General features: G+C 52.5%; 1 protein-coding gene across 1 annotated transcript; it reads right to left on the minus strand.

The window, feature by feature from the left end:
- Positions 1-1,103: 1,103 nt before the first annotated feature.
- On the minus strand, positions 1,104-5,467 carry LOC141727255 (serine/threonine-protein kinase PAK 3-like). Its single transcript, XM_074533616.1, has 9 exons — positions 5,224-5,467; positions 4,481-4,544; positions 3,806-3,854; positions 3,385-3,497; positions 3,009-3,126; positions 2,153-2,252; positions 1,678-1,874; positions 1,425-1,580; positions 1,104-1,205 (listed from the first exon to the last, which is right to left on the minus strand). The coding sequence occupies exons 1-9, from the start codon at positions 5,465-5,467 to the stop codon at positions 1,104-1,106; spliced, it is 1,143 nt and encodes a 380-aa protein (XP_074389717.1).
- Between the last annotated feature and the right edge of the window lie 5,683 nt (positions 5,468-11,150).

The following is an 11,150-nucleotide window of genomic DNA, read 5'->3' on the forward strand; positions in this document are numbered from 1 at the left end:
TGTTGTGTCTGTGTGTGTGTCAAACACCTGGCAACTGCAGGCTGGCCCAGATGTGGGGAAAGGCCGAGGAGGCAGCAGAGTGGGAATGGGGCTCTGCAGGGGGCTCTGGTCGTTCCACACACCCGTGGGGATGAGGCTGGCCCAGAGGGTGCCTGGAGGTCTGGGGTGAAAAGGGGGGAAAGGAGAAGCAGGGAGGAAGGGCCAGAAGCCGCTGTGAGAATGCCATTCCATCGCACAGGCGACATAGTGAGAGGAGGGTGGGACCAAAAGGCTGATTCCTGCCGATCACCCTGACATCTTCAAGACAAGAGGTCCAGCAAGGACAGCACATCAGCCTCCAAGTGTTGTCCTGAATGTGAGCTCATTCCCTGCTGTTCATGACTCAGAAGTCTCTCAGCTTCCCACGGGCATTGCACACTTAAGGTAAGCAAAGCTGCCTACCTCTGAAAGGGACTGTCCCCTTAGCTACAGCATGGCAAGGAAGAGAGTCTTACAACACTCTGGACTTTTATTGTCACTCGGGATGAAACAAAGTATCCCCTCTCTACTTCTCAATCTTCATCGTTCTGTCCCGCAGGTGGCCTGTTCAGGCCAACAGCTTGCAGTGCCTGCAGGGTCCAGCTCTGCTGCAGCCCAGCTTTTCCTCTCACAGCTTAGTTCTTATTATGACAATTCTTTCATTTCAACTTAAAAGATACCTCAGATCTTCCCTAAATTAACAACACTCTCTTCTAAGCTAAACAATCCTCTATTACCTAAGATATCTACATTCTAAAGTTCTTAAAAGTTAATCTCTATATTTCCTAATTTTTTGAAAACTTACATCTTTTTCAGAAACAAAAACAACAGAGCTTTAAATTGAACCTAATAGACACCAGACCTAACCTAACCTAACCTAACCTAACCTAACCTAACCTAACCTAACCTAATTAAACCTAACATACCCTAACCTACCCTAACACCTAAACGGAGCAAATTATAGAACCATTACATTTCCTATGTACAGCACAGCTCCTCTTCAAACTCAGGGGATGGCTGAAACTCTGCCTAAAGATGACCCATCCCGTTTCCCTCCTCTCTGCTGGCGGGGCACAAGGACCTCCTCAGGCGCAGGCTTCTCCTCTCTTGTCTTCCTGCACTTGCTTGGCTGAGATGATGAGAGCAGCCAGGCTGGAGGCAGGATCGCCCGAGGTGACAAACGGATGCTGCCCGGAGGAAAAAGAACAAAGATAGGAAGCCTTATTTTCAGGATGACATCCTCACGGGCTCAAGCAGGATTCCTTGGCTACCAGGAAGACACAGAAAGAGCACTGAGGGCAGCAGGTCCCCCTGCGCCTTCCTGTCCTGGCAGCTGTCTCAGCCACGTGGCCCACACTCCTCCTCATCCCTCCCTGCAGGTGTCCTCAGCAGACAGGGCTTTTTGCCCCTTTGCTTTTTCTTACCTGCAGGAGTTCCTTGGCAGACCAGCGCCTGTCCTCGTCTGCCTGCAGGCAGCAGCGGAGGAAGTCACGCAGGAGAGCCGAGTGGTGCCTGGGGTTCTGCAGTTTTGGGGGCCCGTTGCTTTCAATCAGTTCAAAAACCTACAGCACATGGATGCAAGAGGACACTCCACCTGCTCCTTTGCTAGCCACACACAGCTCTCTCCACACACAGCCCTCTCGCTAAGCTGCGCCTTACCCTGAGACGGGCTTCCCGCTGGTAAGGAGCTTCCCCTTCCACCATTTCCAGCCCCATGATCCCCAGAGACCAGATGTCCACTTTGGGGCCGTAGGCTTCTCCTCTCACCACCTCCGGCGCCATCCAGCTGGGAGTGCCGACGCTGGAGCTGCGCTTGCTGTGCCCAGGGCTGAGCTGAGCACAGAGGCCAAAGTCACCTGAGGACAAGAACAAAGCCTGTCAAAGCCAGCTACCACTGGCAAAGCAGCCAAAAGGACTGCCCACGCCAGCCTGACACGGCCATGCTGAATCTAGCTGAAAAGGCAGCTGAGCTCTCCTTCCACGTGGCTGCAGCCGGCAAATAAGGCATCGGCCACTTGAAAGGCACCCTGACGATTCACGCACTGGCCAAGCGGCGCTTCTGGCCAAGTGGCAGCCACCAAAATGCCACCCCACACATATGCTGGAAATGCTGCAGCCCAGCAGGGATACCCACCCAACTTGACAGATCCATCCATGCCCACAAGAACGTTGCCGCTTTTGATGTCTCTGTGGATGACTTGGCGGGAATGAAGGAAATGCAGTCCTTGCAGGCACTGGAAGAGAAAAGGAGGGAGGGAAAGTCAATGTGACGTGCAGGATCTGATTTCATCCCACCAGCAAGGAAAGAGCTCAGCGGGATTGACAGCTTTCTCAGGGAATTGTGAGCTAGGGCGCAGCATCACGGTGCTGGCACAAAGAAGAGCTTGCTGCTTCAACTCTCTTGGTAGTTTTTTCTAGATTTCCAAGCGAAGGCATCTCGGCCTCCAAAAGTTCCATTGGCCTTCGGTAGGAAGCGCGTCACCTTTGGCTGGGAGGCGGCACAGCAAAGATTTTTGGGGACGCCTAGTGGCAGCAGAGGAGGAAGCAGCACCTTGGAGCTGTTCCAGAATGTGAACAGCCATCCGGGCTGCAATGCTATCCTTTGAAGCTGAGGACAGCTCTATGCCCTTCGCTTGAAATTCTGCCACCTGCATCCTGCCTTCCAGTGGCAAGCAATGTAGGGCACAAAGACAGGCTCCAGGCAAACATTCCCAGGCAAAAGTGAGAAGAGGAAGCAAGTGAAACCAAGCCAGGGAGTGAGCACCAGCGCCAGAGCACAGACAGCATGGAAGAGTGCGAGAACAGAGCCTAAGGCGTGCATTGAGATTGGCAGGCACTTGACTTCCCATGCTCTTTCTTCTGCTGTGTGGCGTGACTGCAGCAGCAGCAGCGAAGGAAAGCTGAGAACAAGAAATCTCGGCTCTCCTTAACCTCCAGGAGACAAGCAGCATCCTGGGCAGGCCTGGGGAAGCAGCAGCGGGATCCCTCACCTCCCGACAGACAGCGCCTATCTGTCCTTCCTCCAGGTACACTGCCCTGAGCACATCAAACAAGGTGCCGCCGTCCATGAACTCCATGGCCAACCAGAGCTCCGCATCCACCAGGTAGCTGGAAGAAGAAAACCACCGCATGGAGAGACAGCAATAGGCACAGCCTCAGTCACCCAGGGCCTGAGCCAGCATTTTGCAACTGCTCTCCGAGCTACGTGTGCCACAAGAGATCATTGAACACCAGCTCCACCTCCTGCCATGCTCTGGAGACCAGCAGAGAAATCTTCACCAGCTCCGTTCTCTGCCAGTGACCAAAGGGCATTGTCTCTTCTGGCTTGCACAAGCTAAAGCTACATTGACACCAGAATATGCCAACCTGTCTAAGTAGGTAACAATATTGGGATTCCTGTTGTCCCTCATGGCCAGGATTTCGTTGGCAGCCAGCTCCTCGGACATCTCCTCCTTGAGTGACATGATCTTGATTGCCACCTGAAAGACATTGGCCACCGTTCCCTTGAGAAGACGCAGCCTGCTGGAGATCACAAGGAGCACGCAGCCAGTGCTGCTGCAATGAGGCAGCGGGCTGGGCCAAAGTGCCTTGTCAAGAGACAGCAGAGCTTAGCAGAAGCAGCAAAAGCCATCCCAAAAGCATTCTACACCCTGAGCCTAGACTGTACTTCAGAGGAACAGCCTCTGAAGCAGACATGGAGCAGCCACCCAAACCTCCAGGCAGAGCTCACAGCAGCGGGGAAAGCGCTCCAGAGGTGCAAAATGGCATGGAGCTGCTAGCACTTTACCTGTTGTCCGCTGCTGGTGTCAAGGGCTTTATAAACAGCTCCAAACCCCCTAGAAAGCAAACAGCAGCAGAAAGAGCCCTTTATCCCTTGGCAGTGAAAGCAAGCCCAGGCCGCACATCTGCCCAGGCTGCCTGGACCCCTTCCTTAGGAAATGCCTGGCTGCGACGTCTCTCCGGCCAACAGCACGTCAGCCCGTGAGCCCTCTGCCTTGCGGGGCTGGCTGTCCAATGGAACACTAAGGTGCAGCATGAAGACCAAGGGCCACTGGAAATCTCCAAGGCACATGCCCAGCCAGGTCATTTCCGAACCTAAGGAGAACGCTCTCCTTGTGCCAGTGCATGCATGTGTGTGGCAAAAATGTGAGAACAATTGAGGACACAACACCATCTTTGAGAATCTGACATTTCTTGGATGGCAAGGTGCTCTTTCAGGCCAGAAAGCTGCAGGGGCAGAAGGTTTCCCAGCTCCTGCTCCTCATTGCTTCAAGCAAAACACTGCCAGCAACAACTTGTTGTTGATGAGGCGTTGGGATTGCTGTGACCGAACAGTCCTGGCAGGTGACAGGAGGTAAAGCCAGAGTCTGACCACGCTTGGAGCTTGCCTAACTTCATGCTTGATATTGCACTGGCCAAAGACCTGGCTCACTTTTGTAAAATCAGCTGATGTCACGCTTACCCTCGTCCGAGTTCTTCAAGTCCCGTGTATTTGCTCATTGGCTGGCCCAGACTCACAAGGCTCCCTGAAAGACAAAAGCAGTGCAGGGCGCTCACTCGCACACAGAGACGCCACTGCCTAGACCGTCCCAGAGGCAGCCCCACTGCCCGCAGCTGTGGGCCCTTTGCGGTCCCTTGGCTTCCAGCTGCTGAGAGCAACAAGTGGGAGGGCCATCTTCTCCACCTTTCATCAGGTGGCCTTTCCAAGAAGGCCTTTATTTCTTTCAAGCACAGAAACGCATGCCATAAGCAAAAATGGCGAACCCTTAAGAAAGGGCCCCTAAGAGGTAAGCAAGGGCCTTTGCAGCCTCTGCACTCACACCCACCATCACTGGCAGGGCCAGCGCGGGTCCCAAAGTGTCTGAGCCAGAGGGGGAGTAAGAAGGAGAGCCATAAAAGAGCTGGGGCCAGAGAGCTCCCTGGGGCCTAGTCACTTGCTAGGTGCCAGCCTTCTGCTCAAGCAGAAACAAGCTCCGCTTTTCTCTTTGGCACAGAAGGCAGCCCAGGCAGAGCCAAGGCAGGCCCAGCCGCTCTCACAGGCAGCAGGGACTCCCTGAGCGCTGCCGCGCTGCCTCAGAGCACAACAACAGCTTCTGCACAGAGGCCTAAGTGCCTCTGAGACCGAGGGCCAACCTCTGGCGCAGCCTACACCCACACACGCACACAACACGCTGCTCTGGCAGACAAGAAATGCAGCGGACGTACTCAGTGTCTTCAGGCCCTGCTCCTCCCTCATCTCGGGCGGCTGGGCTGCGCTGCTGCAGGAAGTGCCGGCAGCGGGGGGCGAGCTGGCTGCTGCAGGCCATGCTGGTCCAGCGGCACCAGGTTCAATGGCAGAGCCGGTCTGGAGCTGGGACAAGAAAGGGTTGCCCGTCACAAGGGTGGCTGGCACAGATGCCCCGCAGAGCGCACGGCAAAAGCAAGGCCTTCGGAAGATGCTGTCAGCCATGTCCCCTTCTCAGCAGCAGATTTGGGAAAAGTGCAAAGGCTGCTTGGATCCAGCCCCTCTTGGCCACTTCCATGCTCCACGTTTTCAGCTTTTCTGCTAGACACTGGCATCAAGGTATCGCTGGGGCTGCCAAGATCCAGAAAGAGACCAGAGCATGGCCCAGAGCCTTGTTGCTTTCCTCCTCCTGTCTTCTCCTGGCCAATGAAAACACCCCGGAGCTGGCATGCAACCATCTACTCAGAAGCCCGGGGCGTGTCCCTTCTCTGATCAGTTTCCCGGATTTCCCCTCTCTATGGCAGCCTTTAGGGAGGAGCCCTTTGGAACTCCCATCCAGCCCCGCCCAGACCCCCCCGCCCTTTACAATGCAGGGCTGCTGAGGATTCTCCTCTCCAAACTCTGCTCTGAGCGGCTGGAAGTGAAGCCCAGCCTGAAGCTAATTAGTCCATGGAGCGGGCAGGTCCCTTCCAGGGGTCAGGGTCTCCCAGATCCCCTGCAAGGCTGTCAACTGCGTCTTTGGGCCACTCTGTCCGCTGACCACAGGCAGCCTGTGCTGACAATGGGCACAAGGGGATGGCTCCTGTGCTGGGAATCGTGGAATGCTGCCTCTTGTCTGATGCCAAGAGACATTCTTGGGCCCTCTCAGCATGCCAGCTTAAATGTCAAACATCAGAAGGCACTGGCCAGGGCTCCCCGGCTTGCCTGAAGCAGCACTATGTCATGGCAGGCACAGAGCTGCCAGCATCTTCAGCCACGAGCAACAAGGGCTGCTCCAAAAGGGGAAGCCTGGCCCTGCCCCAAAGGCAGTGCCAAGCTCAGCTGCCTCTTACCGGCTCTGCAAGTTCAGGCTGTGGAGGGACAGCAGCTTGAGGCTTGGTGTTCCTTTGCTCCTCTTCATCTTCTTCCTCGATGACAGAGGCAGCCAGAGGAGCTGCTGACCCTGCTGTTGAGCCCTGCAGACAGACAGAAGTGAAAGAGAAGGGCAAAAGCCAATTCCTTAGGAGCTGCTTTCTACTGAGCTGGGAAAGGACCCAGAAGTAGGGGAAATCATAGACTTTGATACACGCGGGAGTCTGAGTCACAAAAACGCATGGAAGATGGTTGAATGAGGTGCTCCTCCATCTTGCTGTGCATTTGAGCTTCCCTGCTGGCTACAAGCAGCAAGACGCCTTGGAGCCGTCCCATCTGCCTTTCATCTCCCGAAAGGCTCTTGGCTGGAAAATCAGCAATCGAGTGCTGATTTGCTCCCTTTGCTACTGCTGATGCCACCGGGCAGTTGGCCTTTCTTTCAGCCTCCCACACTGGCACTCCCCATTCAAGTGCAAGCGGCCAAGCTGGCAGAATTGCTGCTTAATTGTCACACGCCAGCAACATCACAGCTTCCTTTGCCACTCACCAAAGGACAGGCTTGTCTCCATCCACGTGTCAGGTGACCTGCAGCGAGCAAGGGAAAAGGAACCAGAGGCCCTTAGAAAAGTGCTTGTGCTGGCGACTCTCCCAGCACAAGGCAGTCCACACACAGAGCATTTCCCTTTGCCAACGTGCCTCCAGGAGCAACAGCTCTTTCCCACAGCTAGCAAGAGAGCAACAAGGACGCTATAGTAGGCTCTGGCTACATTTGGGCCTCTTTTGCCAAGAGAGAAATAGAAAGACGGTGGTGGAAATGCCCGCTGCTCTTCAAAAGTTTGCGCTTCTGTTGTGCCCAAAAGCACAAGCAGCATTTTCCTCTTCTCTTTCCTGCATCTTAGTTATCTATTCTGTTAAATGGCATGCCCTAATTCCCATCCGTTGGCTGAAGATGATAGCCCAGCAAAGCTTCCACCAAGGGCCCCATTCGCTGTGGCAGCTCCCTGCTGAAGCAGCCCGGGAACAGCTGCTGCGCTCAGCAGCAAACCCTCCCTGCATTGGAGTTTCTGCTGCATTGCCAAGGGAATGGCAGTCTGGGCACACCATCAAAGGGTCAAGTCCCGCAGCCAAGGCCTCTAAGGGGCAGAATTTGGAGCGAAAGGCGCTTTCCTTCACTCCTGCAGAGAACCACTGTGTTGGCAGAAGTACTTCTGCGGATCTCTCCTAGAGTCTGCAATTTGCATCTTGTCTTGCTTGAAGCAGCAAGCTGAGGAAATGACAGACTCCGCTGCCACGCAGTCTCCCGGGGAGGGAAGGCAACCGCTGCAGGTTGCACTGCAAATGCTCTGCACCCGGCACTCAGTACAGATGCCCCCTTTTTAGCTGATGCCGCTGGCAGAACACTGAGCAAAGCGGTGGCATCTTCATGGCCATTTTGTTCCCAAAGAAACTGGGTCACTGGTGCAGCATAAAGAGCAGAGTGAAGCAGAAGCCGGGTGATGCCAGTCCCAGGAGAAACCTTTACTTACGAGTCAGCTGGGTCAGGTAGTAGCCAGAATAGACGACGGAAAAGACGGTGCAAACCGCGGCACAGACTTGCCCCATCATTTTGGCAGCGCTGTGTGGGTTTGCACGCTGAATGCCACCCAAGGGAAAAGCAAGATTCCTCTCGGGGTGCAGGCCGTCTGCTGAGAACTCCTTGGGCACGAGGATCCTCCTGCAGGGAGCGAGCGGAAGAGCTGCTCTGGACGACCAGGCCTCGCGCGCACCGGGACAACGCTGTGCTGGCAGCACTGTGACGTGGCACCACTGCCTTGAGCTCACAATAGCAGCTGCTCTGCGGCTCTCTTGTGCTCAGCAAGCCAACCCTCTGTCCAGCTGATGCGAAAGAAAAGCCTGGGATGCTCTCCTCACTCATAAAGCAGCAGAAAATGTCCGGCCAGCCCATAAGGCAGTGCTCAAGGCTGCCTGGGGAAGGCACGGGAACTCAGAAAATGCACCAAGCCAAGTGGCACCCAAGGAACCCAAGCAAACATGACTTTTGGTCTCAAAAGCTTTGACTGAAAGCAAGTCTGCTTCTTCTAGGTGGCATCCTAGCTGGTTCTGAAAAGCATCCTAACTTCTTCAATGACATTTAGGGGGCAAAAGAGGCAAAGAGAACAAATTTCCAGGACTATTATAGGCTGCAGTTGCTTCTTGAGCATGCAGGTGCATGCTGACCTATGGAGGGGCTTGAAAGCTGGCCTGCAAGCAAAGCTGAGTTAATAGAAGATATAATGATGATTTCCAAGGGTATCCATAGCAAGGAAGAAGACAAGGCTGCCAGCATGGAAACCCATTAGAAAAGATACAGGAGAATTTTTGTAAGCTAGACTAGGTGCCTAAGTAGATGTGTATACCTGCCTTATTAAATTTCTGTAAAACTTTTGCTCATTCTGGTGACGTTAATTTCTTTGCACCAATGGATATAATAAGTTATTGTGATGTAGTGAATGAATTGAGATCACGCTTTGTTAAGACTATATAAGCCGGAGAACACACAGAATAAAATAAAAGCTTTTTCTTCTTGGACCTTGATCACGTGTGTATGCCACGTCCGGCCTAACGGTGACAGTTGCCCCATCTCTGGGTCAAGAACAAAGTATTCTCTGGCAGGTACCTTTTCAACAAACTGAGAAAGAAATTAGCACTTGGACATGCAGATTTCAGAAGGGAAGAAGGAAAAGGGTTGACAAGAATAAGCCTAAGTTTTAAATGCCTGAATCCCTCAAAAATCATGTGTTTTGGGATATTGTACCGTATGTTACACAGAGTTAAAACAAACCACAACTCATTAGTATCTGGACTTCATTGCCCACGATGCTTGGAAATGTTGCTTGAAGGCACTTTGTGCCAAAGATCCAGATCACTGTAGATGTAGATCAAAATCCTACCAAAAAATAATATTCCGTGTCAAAACCAGCAATAGTGACGACTTTTGTCCTTGGCAGTAGCTTCCAGGAGCTGCTGGCAATCAGCGAGCCTAGACACAAAGATGTGTATTCAATGCAGGGAGAGAAGCATCATGCTTAGCTCTAACTGCGACCTTTGCTAGCAGATCTTTTTAGCAGTTAAGAAATAACATTTGTTCTGCTCTTAGCCAGAGCCAGGATGGGAATCAAAGTCTAGATCACAGAAGAAGAACACATGAGCCTCAGCTTTTCCAGAAGAGGAAAAACACAAAGTACAGTAAATTTGCGTCGCGTTGACAGGGTTTTTCACCGATCTATAGACAAGTGATGAAGCTTAAAAGCTGAGAGCAAAGGAAAATCAACAGATCTGCTGAAACTGAGTGAAGAGGAAGGAGACTTGCAATGAACTGAAAAGCTGCACAGAAAGCTTCTCTACTTTTTGCAGTTGCTTCAAGTCTTACTTGGGAAAATCTAGCAGTACTTCCAACTTATGTTTATTAATTCTAGAATAAAGGCAATCAAAACTGTGTAGTGGTGCTCACGTTAAGTAAAGCGTAGGAAGCCATTAGAGTAAGAAAAAATTGTGTTTAGAAGGCTGAGGCAGCCTTAGGGGTAGGAGGAATGGGGAAGCGTGGAAACCAGGCCTGTGGGCAATATTCAAGGAGCATCCATTCCCTGAGCAGTCCCTCTCTGTGGGCATCCCAGCAGATGGAGTTGAAATGGAGCCACAGCTTGGTGGTAAAAGGGCCGGGGTGGTGAGCAGGGGCTCCTCCATCAAGTTGGTCACTGACAGGTGTGGTGTGTTGTGTCTGTGTGTGTGTCCAACACCTGGCAACTGCAGGCTGGCCCAGATGTGAGGAAAGGCCAAGGAGGCAACAGAGTGGGAATGGGGCTCTGAAGGGGGCTCTGGTCGTTCCACACACCCGTGGGGATGAGGCTGGCCCAGAGGGTGCCTGGAGGTCTGGGGTGAAAAGGGGGGAAAGGAGAAGCAGGGAGGAAGGGCCAGAAGCCGCTGTGAGAATGCCATTCCATCGCACAGGCGACATAGTGAGAGGAGGGTGGGACCAAAAGGCTGATTCCTGCCGATCACCCTGACATCTTCAAGACAAGAGGTCCAGCAAGGACAGCACATCAGCCTCCAAGTGTTGTCCTGAATGTGAGCTCATTCCCTGCTGTTCATGACTCAGAAGTCTCTCAGCTTCCCACGGGCATTGCACACTTAAGGTAAGCAAAGCTGCCTACCTCTGAAAGGGACTGTCCCCTTAGCTACAGCATGGCAAGGAAGAGAGTCTTACAACACTCTGGATCGTTTAGACTTTTATTGTCACTCGGGATGAAACAAAGTATCCCCTCTCTACTTCTCAATCTTCATCGTTCTGTCCCGCAGGTGGCCTGTTCAGGCCAACAGCTTGCAGTGCCTGCAGGGTCCAGCTCTGCTGCAGCCCAGCTTTTCCTCTCACAGCTTAGTTCTTATTATGACAATTCTTTCATTTCAACTTAAAAGATACCTCAGATCTTCCCTAAATTAACAACACTCTCTTCTAAGCTAAACAATCCTCTATTACCTAAGCTATCTACATTCTAAAACTCTTAAAAGTCGACCCCTATATTTCCTAATGTTTTTAAACTTACATCTTTTTGAGAAAAAACAACAGAGCTTCAAACTGAACCTAACAGACACCTGACCTAACCTAACCTAACCTAACCTAACCTAACTTAACCTAACATACCCTAACCTACCCTAACACCTAAACACAGCAAATTATAGAACCATTACATTTCCTATGTACAGCACAGCTCCTCTTCAAACTCAGGGGATGGCTGAAACTCTGCCTAAAGATGACCCATCCCGTTTCCCTCCTCTCAGCTGGCGGGGCACAAGGACCTCC

The sequence above is a fragment of the Zonotrichia albicollis genome, chromosome Z (assembly GCF_047830755.1).
Source record: "Zonotrichia albicollis isolate bZonAlb1 chromosome Z, bZonAlb1.hap1, whole genome shotgun sequence".
NCBI lineage: Eukaryota > Metazoa > Chordata > Aves > Passeriformes > Passerellidae > Zonotrichia > Zonotrichia albicollis.

Coding starts and splice junctions, on each gene's coding strand:
- LOC141727255 (XM_074533616.1), bottom strand. CDS start 5,467: ATGGCTGACAGCATCTTCCGAAGGCCTTGCTTTTGCCGTGCGCTCTGC. Junction 3,855..4,480: donor CTTGAAGAACTCGGACGAGG/GTAAGCGTGACA, acceptor TTTGCTTTCTAG/GGGGTTTGGAGCTGTTTATA. Junction 3,127..3,384: donor ATTGTTACCTACTTAGACAG/GTTGGCATATTC, acceptor TTCTTCTTCCAG/CTACCTGGTGGATGCGGAGC.